This window comes from Somniosus microcephalus, chromosome 13, assembly GCF_052327205.1.
Source record: "Somniosus microcephalus isolate GS21.2 chromosome 13, FLI_Smic_1.0, whole genome shotgun sequence".
In the NCBI taxonomy this organism is placed as follows: Eukaryota; Metazoa; Chordata; class Chondrichthyes; order Squaliformes; family Somniosidae; genus Somniosus; species Somniosus microcephalus.
This window is the reverse complement of record NC_140999.1, coordinates 106,134,797-106,150,941: the sequence shown is the minus strand read 5'-3', so window position 1 is coordinate 106,150,941 and position 16,145 is coordinate 106,134,797. Positions and strand designations below refer to the sequence as shown.

Below are 16,145 nucleotides of genomic sequence, written 5' to 3'. Positions count from 1 at the left end.
TCTGTGCGCACGTGTCTCCGTGCCTTTGTGTGTCTGTCTCCATGTGTGTGTGTGTGTCTGTCTCCGTGCGTGCGTCTCTCCATGTGTGGGGAGCTGGACAGACGGAATGCTAAATCATTGCAAAATATATAAAATTATTTAATATATCCAGAATCTATCAACCTTAGTAAAGCCAGGTAAATCCCGGTCTGTGGAGAGCACCCCATTGATGAGACAATTTGCCCTCATTAAAGCCCAATGCCATACTTAGGGCCTTTTCTACCCACCGCTGTTGCCCACCGAGTCTCTGCTACATCGTAGCTTGGACCTGGAGGTCAGTTTCAGCATTCTGAAGGACAAGAAATAGCTCTATCCAACCCCAACACTGACCAAGTGAGTCACGTCACTGGTCATTGTGGCACTGAACCACAGGAGCCAGCAAGGTCCCAGATTTGATCTCTGCTGGGCAGTGTACCACAACTGGCCTTGGAACATAGGAACAGCAGGAGGCCATTCATCCCCTCCCCACTGAATGAGGTCATGAGAGAGGACATCAAGTGAGGACAGGCACGGCTGGGAAGCACAGTCAAACAGCCCACTGACCAACATTGTCCAGGCTCACACGGCTACGGTACAATGGTCGTGTTACTGGACTGGCAATCCAGAGGCCTGGACTAATAAATCCAGTAGAACGTGAATTCAAATGCCACAAAGGCAGTTTGAACACCAGTTTTTTTTTAAATCTGGAAATAAAATCTGATATCATTAAAAGTGACCATGAAGCTGTCCGAGTGTCATAAAAACCCAACTGGTTCACCAATGGAAAAAGAAATCTGCCATCCTTACCCAGTCTGGCCGATATGTGACTTCAGTCCCACACCAACATGGTTGACTGTTAACTGCTCTCTGAAGTGGCCCAGCGAGCCACTCAATTGCACCAGCGGTTCAGGAAGGCGGCCCACAACCGCCACCTTCTCAGGGCAACTAGGGTTGGGCAATAAATGCCGGCCTCGCCAGCAACACCCACATGCTGAGAATAAATGTAAATAACGTGGAGATTGGTCACATGGCTCAGTGCGGGAGGATTGCCAGGATCGAGCAAGGATTCTGCAACTCGAGAAGGAATTTTGGGAGCAAAATGAAAAATGGTGTTCCAGAGTGGGAATTTAAAGCGCCAGGTACAAAAAGCTCGCTCCCAATTCATAAATCAGAACCAACCATGGGAATTTATGAATGGAATAACATCAAACTATAATTGCACTGCATTTAGTGTCCAGGCATTCGTTGAGATAGTCAGCAGTTAGGGAATGGTAGCATAGTGTTTATGTTACTGGACTAGTAATCCAGAGGCCTGGAATAATGATCCAGAGACATGAGTTCAAATCCCACCAGTTAATTAAATAAATCTGGAATTATAAAGCTAGCATCAGTAATGGTGACCATGAAGCGATCAGGTTGTCTTAAAAACCCATCTGGTTTGCTAATGTCCCTTTTAGGGAAGGAAATCTGCAGTCCTTACCTGGTCTGGCCTATATGTGACTCCAGACCCACAGCAATGTGGTTCACTCATAACTGCCCTCTGAAATGGCCGAGCAAGCCACTCAGTTGTTAAAAATCACTATGGAAAACAATAATAAGAATAAGCCAGACCACCCAACATCGAACTCGGCATCGGGTTCGGACACAACAAAGGCACACCCAGCCCAGTTGACCCTGCAAAGTCCTCCTCACCAACATCTGGGGACTTGTGCCAAAATTGGGAGAGCTGTCCCACAGACTAGTCAAGCCAATGTCCCAGCATCCTCCATCACCATCCCTGGGTATGTCATCCCTGTCCTACCGGCAGGACAGACCCACCAGAGGTGGTGGAGGAACAACAACAACAACTTGTACTTATATAGCACCTTTAACGTAGTAAAACGTCCCATAGCGTTGCACAGGTGTATTTTAAAACCAAAAATTTGACACCAAGCTACATAAAGATAAATTAGGAAAGGTAACCAAAAGCTTGGTCAAAGAGGTAGGTTTAAGGAGCGTCTTAAAGGAGGAAAGAGGTGTAGTGAGGTGGAGAGGTTTAGGCAGGGAATTCCAGAGCTTAGGGCCCAGGGAACAGAAGGCACGGTCACCAAACGTTGAGCGATTATAGTCAGGGATGCTCAAGAGGGCAGAATTAGAGGAGCGCAGATATCTCGGGCGGGGGGTTTGTGGGGCTGAAGGAGATTAGAGAGATAGGAAGGGGAGAGGCCATGGTCGGATTTGAAAACAAGGATGAGAATTTTGAAATCGAGGCGCTACTTAACCAGGAGCCAATGTAGGTCAGCGAGCACAGGGGAGATGGGCGAACGGGACTTGGTGCGAGTTAGGACACGGGCAGCCGAGTTTCGGATGACCTCAAGTTTACGTAGGGTGTTTTGAGGGAGGCCAGCCTGGAGTGCGTTGGAATAGCAAAGTCTAGAGGTAACAAAGGCATGGATGAGGGTTTCAGCAGTGGATGAGCTGAGGCAAGGGCGGAGACGGGCGATGTTACGGAGGTGGAAGTAGGCGGTCTTTGTTATGCTGCGGCTATGTGGTCGGAAGCTCATTTCAGGGTCAAATATGACACTAAGGTTGCGAACAGTGTGGTTCAGCCTCAGACAGATGTTCGGGAGAGGGATGGAGTCAGTGTGGAAACCCACAGTGCCACAGTCAGGAGGGAGTGGCCCTGGAAGTCCTTAACATTGACTCCGGACCCCATGAAGTCTCATGGCTTCAGGTCAAGCATGGGCAAGGAAACTTCCTGCTGATTACCTCCTACCGCCCTCCCTCAGCTGATGAATCAGTACTCCTCCATGTTGAACACCACCTGGAAGAAGCACTGAGGGTAGCAAGGGTGGGGGACTTCAATGTCCATCACCAAGAGTGGCTTGGTAGCACACTGCTGGCCGAGTCCTGAAGGACATGCTGCCAGACTGGGCCTGCGGCAGGTGGTGAGAAGCAACACGAGGGAAAAACCTACTTGATCTCGTCCTCACCAATCTATCTGTGGCAGATGCATCTGTCCATGGCAGCACTGACCACTGCACAGTCATTGTGGAAACAAAGTCCTGTCTTCACACTGAGGACACCCTCCATTGTGTTGTGTGGCACTACCAACGTGCTAAATGGGATAGATTCAGAACAGATCTAGCAGCTCAAAACTGGGCATCCATGAGGCGCTGTGGGCCATCAGCAGCAGCAGAATTGTATTCCACCACAATCTATATACTCATGACCTGGCATATCCCTCACTCTACCATTACCATCAAGCCAGGGGACCAATCCTGGTTTAATGAGTGCAGAAGACCATGCCAGGAACAGCACCAGGTGTACCTAAAAATGAGACGCCAATGGAGAAGCTGCAACACAGGGCTACATGCATGCTAAAAAGCGGAAGCAGTATGCTATAGACAAGGCTAAGCGATCCCACAATCAACAGATCAGATCAAAGCTCTGCAGTCCTACCACATCCAGTCCTGAATGGTGGTGGACAATTAAACAACTAACGGGAGGAGGAGGCTCCATGAATATCCCCATCCTCAATGATGATGGAGCTCAGCACATAAATGCAAAAGACAAGGCTGAAGCATTTGCAAACATCTTCAGCCAGAAGAGCCGAGTGGATGACCCACCACCACAGAAGCCAGTCTTCAGCCAATTCGATTCACTCCACGTGATCAAGAAACAGCTGAACGCACTGGATACAACAAAGGCTATGGGCCCTGACAACATCCTGGCTATTGTGCTGAAGACTTGCGCTCCAGAACTAGGCACTCCTCTAGCCAAGCTTTTCCAGTACAGCTATAACATAGGCATCTATCAGACAATTTGGAAAACTGCCCAGGTATGCCCTGTCCACAAAAAGCAGGACAAATCCAATCCAGCCAATTACCATCCCATCAGTCTACTCTCAATCATCAAAGTGATGGAAGGAGTCATCGACAGTGCTATCAAGCAGCACTTACTCACCAATAACCTGCTCACCGATACTCAGTTTGGGTTCCATAAGAAACAGGAGCAGGAGTAGGCCATTCGGCCCCTCGAGCCTGCTCCGCCATTCAATGAGATCATGGCTGATCTTTTGCCTCAATTCCATTCACCGGCCTTATCGCCATATCCCTTGATACCCTTACTAGTCAGAAATCTATCAACTTCTGTTTTCAATATACTGTACCCAATGACTGAGCCTTCACAGCCCTCTGGGGTAGAGAATTCCAAAGATTCACCACCCTCTGTGTGAAGAAATTTCTTCTCATCTCAGTCCTGAATGGCCTACCCTTTATCCCGAGGCTGTGGCCCCTGGTTCTAGACTCCCCAGTCAGGGGAAGCATTCTCCCAGCATCCACCCCATCAAGCCCTGTAATAATTTTGTATGCTCAATGAGATCCCTTCTCATTCTTCTGAATTCAAGAGAATACAGGCCTAGTTTACTCAATCTCTTCTCATACAACAGTCCCGCCATCCCAGGAATCAATCTCGTGAACCTTCGTTGCACTCCCTCTATGGCAAGTATATCCTTCCTTAGGTAAGGAGACCAAAATTGTACAGTACTCCAGCTGTGGTCTCACCAAGGCCCTATATGATTGGAATTAGACTTCTTTACTCCTGCACTCAAATCCTCTTGTAATGAAGGCCAGCATACCATTTGCTTTCCTAATGGCTTGCTGCACCTGCACATTCACTTTCAGTGACTCATGTACAAGGACACCCAGGACCCTTTGAGCATCTGCATTCCCCAATCTTTCACAATTTAGGAAATACTCTGCCTTGCTGTTTTTTCTACCAAAGTGGATAACTTCACATGAATCCACATTATATTCCATCTGCCATGTTCTCACCCACTCACTGAGCCTGTTGAGATCCCCTTGAAGCTTCTTCACATCCTCTTCGCAACTGACACTACCACCTAGCTTTGTGTCATCAGCAAATTTGGAAATGTTACATTTAGTCCCCTCATCCAAATCATTGATATAGATTGTGAATAGCTGGGGCCCAAGCACCGATCCTTGCAGTACCCCACTAGTCACAGCCTGCCATCCTGAAAAAGACCTGTTTATCCCTACTCTTTGTTTTCTGTCTGTTAACCAATTCTCAATCCATGCTAGTATATTACCCCCAATTCCATGTGCCCTAATTTTGTTCACCAACCTCTTGTGTGGGACCTTATCGAAGGCCTTCTGAAAATCCAAATACACCACATCTACCGGTTCCCCTTTGTCTACTCCACTAGTTACATCCTCAAAGAACTCCAATAGGTTTGTCAAACAAGGCTTCCCTTTCATAAATCCATGTTGACTCTGCCCAAACTTACTATTAGTTTCTAAGTGCCCAGTTATTGCATCCTTTATAATAGATTTCAGCATTTTCCCAACTACTGATGTGAGGCTAACAGGTCTGTAGTTCCCCATTTTCTCTCTCCCTTTTTTCTTAAAATAGTGGGGTTACATTTGCCATCCTCCAATCTGCAGGAACCATTCCAGAGTCTATAGAATTTTGGAAGATGACAACCAATGTATCCACTATCCCAATGGGCACCTCTTTCAAAACCCGAGGATAAATCCCCAGGGCCTGATAATCTACATCCCAGGGTACTTAAGGAAGTGGCCCTAGAAATAGTAGATGCATTGCTGGTCATCTTCCAGAACTCGATAGACTCTGGAACGGTACCCATGGATTGGCGGGTAGCTAATGTTACCCCACTATTCAAAAAAGGTGGTAGAGAACAGGCGGGGAATTATAGACTGGTAAGCTTGACATCGGTAGTGGGGAAAATGCTAGAGTCCATTATAAAAGATGTAATAGCAGAGCACTTGGAAAGCAGTGACTGGATCGGACAAAGTCAACATGGATTTACAAAAGGTAAATCATGCTTGACTAATCTACTGGAATTTTTTGAGGATGTAACTGGTAAAATAGATAAGGGAGAACCAGTGGATGTGGTGTATTTGGACTTTCAGAAGGCTTTCAATAAGGTCCCGCATAAGAGATTAGCATGCAAAATTAAGGCACATGGGATTGGGGGCAAGGTATTGACTTGGATAGAGAACTGGTTGGCGGACAGAAAGCGGAGTTGGAATAAACGGGTCGTTTTCCGAGTGGCAGGCAGTGACTAGTGGGGTACCGCAAGGATCGGTCCTAGGACCCCAGCTGTTCACAATATATATTAATGATCTGGACGAGGGAATTGGATGTAATATCTCCAAATTTGCAGATGACACAAAGCTGGGTGGGAGGGTATGCTGTGAGGAGGATGTCGTGAAACTCCAGTACGATTTGGACAGGTTGGGTGATTGGGCAGAAACACGGCAAATGCACTATAATGTGGATAAATGTGAGGTTATCCACTTTGGTGGCAAAAACAGGAAGGCAGATTATTATTTGAATGGCAATAGATTGGGAGAAGGGGAAGTGCAAAGAGACCTGGGTGTTCTTGTGCACCAGTCGCTGAAGGTAAGCATGCAGGTGCAGCAGGCGGTTAAGGCGGCAAATGGTATGTTGGCCTTCGTAGCAAGAGGGTTCGAGTACAAGAACAAGGATGTCTTGCTGCAGTTGTACAGGGCCTTGGTGAGACCACACCTTGAGTATTGTGTGCAGTTTTGGTCGCCTTACCTGAGGAAGGACGTTCTTGCCATGGAAGGAGTGCAGCGAAGATTAACCAGGCTGATGCCTGGGATGGCAGGAATGACGTATGAGGAGAGATTGTGTCGATTGGGCTTATACGCACTGGAGTTTAGAAGATTGAGAGGGGATCTCATCGAAACCTATAAAATTCTGTCAGGCCTGGACAGACTAGATGCAGGAAGGATGTTTCTGATGGCCGGGGAGTCCAGAACCAGGGGTCATAGTCTAAGGATAAGGGGTAAGCCATTTAGGACTGAAATGAGGAGGAATTTCTTCACCCAGAGAGTGGTGAACCTGTGGAATTCTCTGCCACAGAGGGCGGTGGAGGCCAGTTCATTAAGTATATTCAAGAAAGAGTTGGATATATTTCTTAAGGCTAAAGGGATCAAGGGATATGGGGAGAAGGCAGGGACAGGGTACTGAATTTGGATGATCAGCCATGATCTCATTGAATGGCGGAGCAGGCTCGAAGGGCCGAATGGCCTACTCCTGCTCCTATCTTCTATGTTTCTAGGTCATCCGGTCCTTGAGATTTATCAACTTTTAGTCCCATTAATTTTTCTAGTACTGTTTTTTTTTTACTAATAATAATTTCTTTAAGTTCCTCATTCTCGCCACACCCTTGGTTTTCTCGTATTTCTGGGAGTTTTTTTGTGTCTTCCTCCGTGAAGACAGAAACAAAAGTATTTAATTTCTCTGCCATTTCCTCATTCCCCATTATAAATTCTCCCGTCTCTGACTGTAAAGGACCTACATTTACATTCACCAATCTTTTCCTTTTCACATACATACAGAAGCTTTTACAATCCGTTTTTATATTTTTTGCTAGTTTGTGCTCATATTCCATTTTTCCTTTCTATCAATTTCTTGGCCCCCCTTTGCTGATTTCTAAAAAGATCCCAATCCTCAGGCTGACCGCTTTTTCTGGCAACTTTATAAGCTTCCTCCTTTGACTTAATACTAGCTTTAATTTCTTTTGTTAGCCATGGTTGGATCACTTTTCCTTTTGGATTTTTATGCCCTAGAGGAATATATGTTGCAAATTATGCATTATTTCCTTGAATGTTAGCCATTGTATGCCCACCTTCATACCTTAGTGTAGTCTCCCAATCTACCATGGCCAACTTGTCCCTCACACCCTTGTAGTTTCCTCTATTCAGATTGGACTACATCACTCTCAAACTTAATATAAAATTCAATCATAGTATGCCGCCAGGACCACTCAGCTCCAGACCTCATTACAGCCTTGGTCCAAACATGGACAAAAGAGCTGAATTCCAGAGGTGAGGCGAGAGGTCCTTGACATCAAGGCAGCATTTGACTGAGTGTGGCATCAAGGAGCCCTAGTTAAATTGAAGTCAATGAGAATCAGGGGGAAAACTCGCCACTGGCTGAAGTCATTCCTAGCACAAAGGAAGATGGTTGTGGGAGGTTAAACATCTCAGTCTCAGGACATCGCTGCAGGAGTTCCTCAAGTCAGTGCCCTAGGCCCAACCATCTTCAGCTACTTCATTAATAACCTTCCCTCCATCAAAAGGTCATGAGTGGGGATGTTCGCACAGATGATTCCATTTGCAACTCTCAGATAATGAAGCAGTCCATGCCCCCATGCAGCAAGACCTGGACAACATTCAGGCTTGGGCTGATAAGTGGCAAGTGACATTTGCGCTACACAAGTGCCAGGCAATGACTATCTCCAACAAGCAAGAGTCTAACCACTGCCCTTGACATTCAACGGCATTACCATCACCAAATCCTCCACCATCAACATCCTGGGTGTCACCATTGACCAGAAACTTAACTGGACCAGCCATATAAATACTGTGGCTACAAGAGCAGGTCAGAGGCTGGATATTCTGCATCGAGTGTCTCACCTCCCGACTCCCCAAAGCCTCCCCACCATCTACAAGGCACAAGTCAGGAGTGTGATGGAATATCACCACTTGCCTGGATGAGTGCAGCTCCAACACCACAAGAAGCTTGGCACTATCCAGGACAAAGCAGCCCACTTGATTGGTACCCCATCCACCACCTTAAACATGCACTCCCTCCACCACTGGCACACCATGGCTGCAGTGTGCACCAACGACAAGATGCATTGCAGCAAATCACTAAGGCTTCTTCGACAGTACCTCCCAAATCTGCAACCTCTACCACCTAGAAGGGCAACAGGCACATGGGAACACCATCACCTCCAAGTTCCACACCATCCTGATTTGGAATTATACTGCCATTCCTTCATCACCGCTGGGTCAAAATCCTGGAACTCCCTCCCAAACAGTACTCTTGGGAGCACCTTCACCACAAGGACTGCAGTGGTTCAAGAAGGCGGCTCACCAACACTGTCTCAAGGGCGTTAGGGATGGGCAATAAATGCTAGCCCTGCCAGTGATGCCCACATCCCAGGATCAAAAAAAAAATCTCAGGCTGTACAAGCTAATTGGCCAGTTTCACGGTCAATCTTGCACACACTTGCCCCTTGGTTAGTCAAATTCGCTCCTGGTTATTGGTAACTTCCCCCAAAGTATATTAAATCCAAACAATTAATTCTCAAACCTCAGGAACTGGTCAACCTCAAATGTCAGGCTAGAACCTAGAAGACAGAGGTCAACCTACCCGAGTGGAGCTGGTTGGTACTTTAACCAAGTCCCTTAAACCTTCTAAAGTAGTGCATGGAATCAAACTCAATTGGTTTGGAACTAATCTTCTTCTAGAATGTTTTGAACAGCAGGCCAATCGTGGGTTACCAAGGAGACTGTGATTCAATCAAAACAGTGTGTAAAGCTTTTAAGCTGAGGGACATAGGAAAACTGCTCTGTAAAACCAATGTACGGGAACGATGGATAATCGGAATAGAACAGTAACCTAATGTCGAGTGGAGGAACCCATCAAATATTTTATAGTTGGGAGTCTAATTGAGGGGTTTGGGTGTTTTATGCATAGAATAATAAATACCTGGGAGTGAGTTACAGCATAGATGCATTGAAGGGGAAGCTAGATAAGTACATGAGGAAGAAAGGAATAGAAGGACATGCTGATAGGATGGGAAGGTGGGATGAGGCTCGAGTGGAGCAGAAACACCAGCATGGATCTGTTGGACCAAAGGTTCTGTTTCTGTGCTATAATTCACCCATCCAATGCCGGGCTCGTGTTGGATGGTGCAGATTTGGGAGCCATGAAGATCAGGCCTTTTACTGCCATTCACGTCAATCCTTCAAACCCAAACCGCACAGGAGGTCCACTAATGGATTTGGGTCTTGAAATGCATCATAGCACAAGTCCAGGCCAGATGGGCTACATTGGAGACCCCAAATAGAGCAAGTTAACTCAAAACAAAATAACATTTGATGAAAAAAAAAAGGACGACTTCTGTTAAGTTTCAGCTTGTTGCCTTACTCAGACTGGGGATAACATAAAACTGCTTAGTAAAGAAACCAAGTGCCAGTGACTTGCCCCAAGCAATACTTGGGCCATCCTGTTGCAGGTGGGAACAAAACAAGGAAGATTAAATGAACAGCTACTGGAAAGTACACGTGGACATCGGGTGAGGACAGGATCGAGCTCAATTATGCCTCTCCACCCCGGGCTAGGGCTCACCTATAATATCCCCTTGGTGAATAGAGAGCTGGCAATCACCACCTGGTCTCACACGAGGGATGGCGAGGGACTGGAGGGCTGCTGCCCATGGAGCCGAAGCCCAGCAGGCCAGTGCCTTCCAGGAGTGGGGAGAACGAGACTGGCCTTAGGAGCAAGCCACTCTCTAAACCGATGATAATTTAGGCAGGATGGGTGGAGGTGTTGGAGGCAATGACACTTTATTAATTATTGGTATTAACTGAACGAATAATAAATGGCTACAAAGAAATAAACTTTTCCTGGTCCCATCAAAGGAGTTCGATGAAAGCAATAAGAGAATACACAAAAGCATTACAGCAACACAGTATTTAATGTTAATTGTAAAAACTCAAAACTTGTAACTATAGTTACAATACAATCAGTCTTTACACTATACAAAAACCTCATTCTTATACACCATTTAATAAAAAATGCTTGGTAATACGAGTCGGCATCAAAACAAGGGAAGTGCAAAGGCCAGAATTCCTGATGCAGGGCATTTCTTTCACCATAAACCATGGAGGAGGAGGAGGAGGAGATGGCAAAACAAAGAAAAAGATGCTGCACATTCAGTAACACCCAAAGCCTCCTTTACAAAGATTGGAGAGGAATCAACTTGCATTCGGCAAGACCAGTCCCATCAAGATGCTTTACAAGCTGTTCCAGCTCACTTTCATAAAGGCAAAACTAGTCTGGGAACATTTCAGCTACTGTACCCAGTCAGGTTACCTCGTTCACTGCCATGGAGATACCAACTGTCCCAGCCTCCATTCATTATGCTGAGCTACAAGATTTGACAGTGCACCGAGTCTTCAAGAGAGGGAACCTCAGTGGAAACAGTGGCAGGTGTTGAGCACTGAATGAGTCAATGAACAACGAACAGTACTGACGAAGGCCCAGACTGGCACCAGCAAATCCTCCAGAGCACTATTCAAGATGAATTCAGCACCAAGTAGTTAGACGGAGATGTAATGCGTCCCTGCATTACCCTGCAGTCCCATCTCCAAGCCCTTACCACAAACCAATCAGCAGATATGGAACCCGTAGCAGCTGGTTCAAGGATAAAAACATTTAAATTAATTTTTTAAAAGATTAAACGTTCATTCTACCTCACATTTACTGCGTTCAACTCTGAATATCAATTCTCTAGCATTTGTCATTAGTGGTATGAACTGCATTCTCAGTGCTATCGAACTCTACAGCAGTGTTCCCAATTACCTTGTGAATTTATAAAGAGTTAAAACGCACCTGTATAACAGCCTGGCCGAGCCCAGTCTGCTGGTCTCACAAGCGCGGCTGCACCTTCCTGGTTAGGTTTCCCGCAACTAACCTGGCTCAGTTACTCAGAAAAAGGTTTTGGGGGGGGGGGTAAAAGCGGTAGACGCTCTGCTCGTCTCCCCTCTCAGCCCGCTTGGAGGCACCGCTCCCTGGCGGTGAGCAGAAGTCAGTCGTTAACCAGCTAAGAGGACAGCTCAGTGTAGCCTCCAAAGTGCAAATGGGAAAGTAGCTGTTTGGGGCGGAGCGGGGGGAAATAAAAAGAGATCTGTAAGTTTCTAAAAAGTTAAACGGTGCCTGAAATCACTATTGTTCACACGCTTTCTGAAAAGTACAAACATGTGTCAGTTGGGGATATTAATACAAAGAATCTGTACAAAATTATAAAGATGAGGAGCGTGTTTTTAAAAAAAATCAAGTCGTAACCGTTTCCAAATTAGAAATTTCACTTTTAGAAATAGAAGTGTTAGCAAATAAAAAAGGTTTTGTCAAGAATCGGAGGGAGTTTAAAAAAAAAAACCATTCCCGTTAGTTTTTTGATCCAAAAATATTAGTAGGTAGTCGAGGAAATATGGACAGGTAAGGCTCTTGCGGTTACCAGCTTTGTTAGTGAATTCCCCCCCCTTCCCTTCCCCTCATTTATAAAAGCTCTGTTGCAGATCTATACACATATTTAACAAAGAGGAAGGTGCTCTGCATCCTCCAGTCCAGATCCAGCCTGTAGACCAAGGCAATGCCCACTTCACCGCTATGCGTCGCCTCCACCCTGTGCGGGACTCGGGGCCTCACCGGACGTATCACCAGTTCTGGAACTGCGTGCGGTTAGGAAGTCAGACAACTTTGTTAGAAAGGTTCTCAGTTTATGAAGGAGGTGGTGTTTACGGGGTTGCTCCGGAGCTCGGTGCTGGCAAAAAACCGCACATCGCGGTCTCTGTCCGACTGCAGGATCAGAACGATCTCTTCAACGGCTTCTACATGAGGGTTCTCGGCCTCTGTGAAATACGCTGGGAAGAACAAAGAATCAATGCAGCATTAACCAGAGCCGCCTCGCCTTTGGTCACGTTCTAGACCCCTCAATCAGTGGGCAGTTTGTTTCTATCTATTCTGTCCCATTATCCATTCTAATGAAAACAGTCTCAATTTTTGAAGTATTTCTTTGTATTTCCTCACACCAGGCAGCATCCTAATGAATCTCTGCTGTACCCCCTCTATTGCCTCAATAAGTCCAACATTTTCTTTCTAGTCATCAACACAATACACAAATACTGCAGAGCAGACACACTGGGGTTGATAGATTTTTATTAGGTATGGGTATCAAAGGATATGGAGTAAGGCGGGAAAATGGAGTTGAGGTGTGAATCAGCCATGATCGAAGTGAATGGCGGAACAGGCTCGAGGGGGTGAATAGTCTACCCCTGTTCCTAGGTTATTAAAAATACAGCAATGGTGTTCCTCAAAGCAGTCAAAATGTATTATGTTGCTAAGGTGTAATTGCTGTGCAATCCTGGGTCATTTAGAGCCGAATTGCTCATTATATATAAAACTATACACAGAGTGCGACACAGTGTGAATAATGATTCCTAGAACATCACACCCACCAATACCTTCCTTTAAGAACGCTATACATTTTCATATTTACCTTTCTCTAGCAGCGTGTGCCTCAGTGCCTTGGCAAGCAATACCCGAACATTGGGGACAGGATCAGTAGCCAAACCAAGCAGATTGGGAAGCAGGTGTTCAACAAACTGGTTCACTGGCATGCATTCTTCCTCCACCACGGCCTGTGTAGAAACGAGTGTGTATTTTCTCAATTAAAGCAACTGTTGCCATCAATTAGTGCCCTTTACTGCTCTCCACATCTCTTTGGTATTTAAAACATTTTTCTTGTCTTTTATCCTGAACAGCACCAACTCTTAAGGGATCACAATTCCCATATGCACCAGTAGCCCCACCAAATGACCGTGCGTGAACCTGGACAGTGAGGATGAGCAAGAGTGGAAAACAATAGCCAACCTCAATTCTGTTCCCCTCTCCTCCGGCCTACCGCCAAAGACTCCAGGAGTCAGCGGTGAAAAATGTGGACCCATTTGAATAATAGAGGGAATTATTTTGCTCACTCACTCACCTGACAGATGAAGGCAAATGCCTGACGTCCGATCCACTTGGAGCAGTGGCAAAACCGAAGGGTGAGCTCGGTCATGAAGTTCACGGCTAATGAGTCAGTGGCGGTGGCATAGAACTTCCTCAGGATCTCCACTACCTGTTCAACAGCAGCAAACAAGGCCCATTAGTGAAAGCTAGCAGCAGCAAAAGGAGCAGCTTCTGCTAAATACCTGAATTTGTTCCATAGGTAGACTTTGGATATCACCATGCACTCTCAGTATCACTTTGGTAACCTCCCCCAGTGGCCCCCATTATCCTAACACTTTCAAACAGAAATGATTCAGCAGGTTGCAGGTCCCAGCGCTTCCTCTCTTTCCCCCTCCTTCATTCTGACCTTGCCAAAATGCTTCTCCATTCATTTTTCAATTCTGAAGGGCTGAAACCCAAAACTTTAACTTATTTGTTCTCTCTACCGATGCTGACGTTTCCAACATTTGCAGACTTTTGTATTTTATTTGAGACTCTTTCTAAAAAATATACATTTCTTTTGGGAGCTGGCAGTCAGACGATCTGCATGGCAAGAGTTTTGAAGACTAGTTATCTGCCAATGCAAATTTCCTTTTGCTTCATAAACAAGGTTAAAGTTCAGACAATTAAACCGAATGACAATAGATCAGGAATCTAACTGGTGTGAGCAACTCTTGGATGTCAAAACGCAAACCCTGCTGGTGCCACAATCTTAGGCTGGAATGTTCGGAAAACCAAACAGGAGATGTGCAAGAGCACAAATGCTTGGGGTAAGCAATCATTCAAAACCAGCTTCTACTTGAGCAATAAGAATTAAAAATACAAAATGGGAGCATTGTTTAAACTTAACACTCAATGCCACTTTGACCAGCTACTAAGCAGAATACAGCCCAGTCACAGTCATCCATTCACCTCAAGGGCACTCAAAAAAACGATTTATATAGTCAGAACATTTTGAATTAAAGGTCCTTTTATACTTACTGAGATAAATTACAAGGATTTTTTCTACATTAAAGGTGCTATATAAATGAAAATTGTTCTTGCTGTTGAATAGTACCTTGGGATCTTTTACATCCAGCTGAACAGACCTTGGTTTAACATCTCACTTAAAGGAACACCTCAGACTGCAACACTCCATACTACATTGAAATGTCACCTACAAGTCAAGCTTGAATCCACAACCTTCTGACTCAGAGAGTGCTACCACTGAGCCAAGTTTATGTTGCCATTTTCCACCCTTACCTTGACAGGCTAGAAAGGCAGCCAATCACTGAGTCTCACTGGGTCACTAAGTGAAGGCAACCACATTTCAGAATCAGAAATTAAAAATTTCGACAAGTGCAACCAGGGGTGCAGGTTGGAGATTCGGACATGAAGTGGCCTCAACAGCTGAAGACAAATCCACAGCTTAGCCAGGCCCAAACTCCAAGTGAAAATAAATCAATGAGAATCATATAAAATTGAAACGTGATTTGACAATAACGTGGAACAGTAACATGCGTGTCGCACATACCAGCTTGAATGAAATCCACCGAACCTCAGCAACCTTATCAGAACAGAGAGAGAGCGCAATGTGCCGTAGGTAGTCGTGCACATCGTTAGGGTTGTAGAGCTCCAGCAGCAAAATTACTTGTCTGAAATAGGTTAAGAGTAATGTTAACATCATATGAAACAGTGAAAAATCACTTGAAACACAAGGCAAATTTGCCTTTTTCCATTTTCTGTCCACACCTCTCCTTTTCTTAAAGCACCAACTCTTGCCACAACAGTCCCACAAGTACCAGGCACCTTCAGGTAACTCACCTCATGTAAAAGCCTTGGTAAACGGTCCATCTGCAGGGAGCATCACAGCCAGTATGTACAGCTAGGTGCAAAAATCTTGCCTAATTTTGCCTTCCCTAAACTAGGGACCCTGAAGCCAATTAGCACGCTTACCAGACAGGCTGACTCAGGACAAGTACAGACCTGGGACTCTCCTAGTATGTATGGCTCAGCTTTTCATTGGATCATTTTGCAGAGCCATTTGGGGAATAAGGGTGGGAGGGAAAGAAGAAACATTTGCATTTTTTAGTCCCATATGGTTTGCAGATCCTAGTTGCAGGGTCATATAGCCAGTAATAGCACAGTGGGCTTAATCTCCACAATAAACTAGAGCCATACTCATCGGCATTCATTCAAGGCCAACAAGGCTGCATATGCTTTACCAAGTCAAGTTCAATGGTTCCTGCTCTACAATGGAGTCAGGGTTCAATCACCCAATAATTCTACATAGTAACCTCTCATTGTCCATTCCTCGAGTGATCTGAAGGCAGCATCTATGCCTCAACTGCAGTTAAAGACAATTCATATACATCAGTTTTTACAGACAGCTATTCTTCAAAAACAGGTAACTAGATTACAATTATAGTGATAATGAATCACAAGACTGGAGCAAGCACATCTGGACTTCACTTCTTGCATGGATCGCTTCACAGGCCATTTGGTCCAACTAGTCCGCATGGTGTTTATCC

General features: G+C 45.4%; 1 protein-coding gene across 1 annotated transcript in view; it reads right to left on the bottom strand.

Moving 5' to 3' along the window:
* Positions 1 to 10,542: 10,542 nt before the first annotated feature.
* ppp4r1l (protein phosphatase 4, regulatory subunit 1-like) overlaps positions 10,543 to 16,145 on the bottom strand; it is a 66,925-nt gene continuing 61,322 nt past the window's right edge. Inside the window, 4 exon segments of the mRNA XM_086005189.1 lie at positions 10,543 to 12,509; positions 13,145 to 13,286; positions 13,631 to 13,765; positions 15,149 to 15,269. Of these exon segments, the coding sequence (XP_085861315.1) occupies positions 12,361 to 12,509; positions 13,145 to 13,286; positions 13,631 to 13,765; positions 15,149 to 15,269 (547 nt within the window). The 3' untranslated portion in view covers positions 10,543 to 12,360.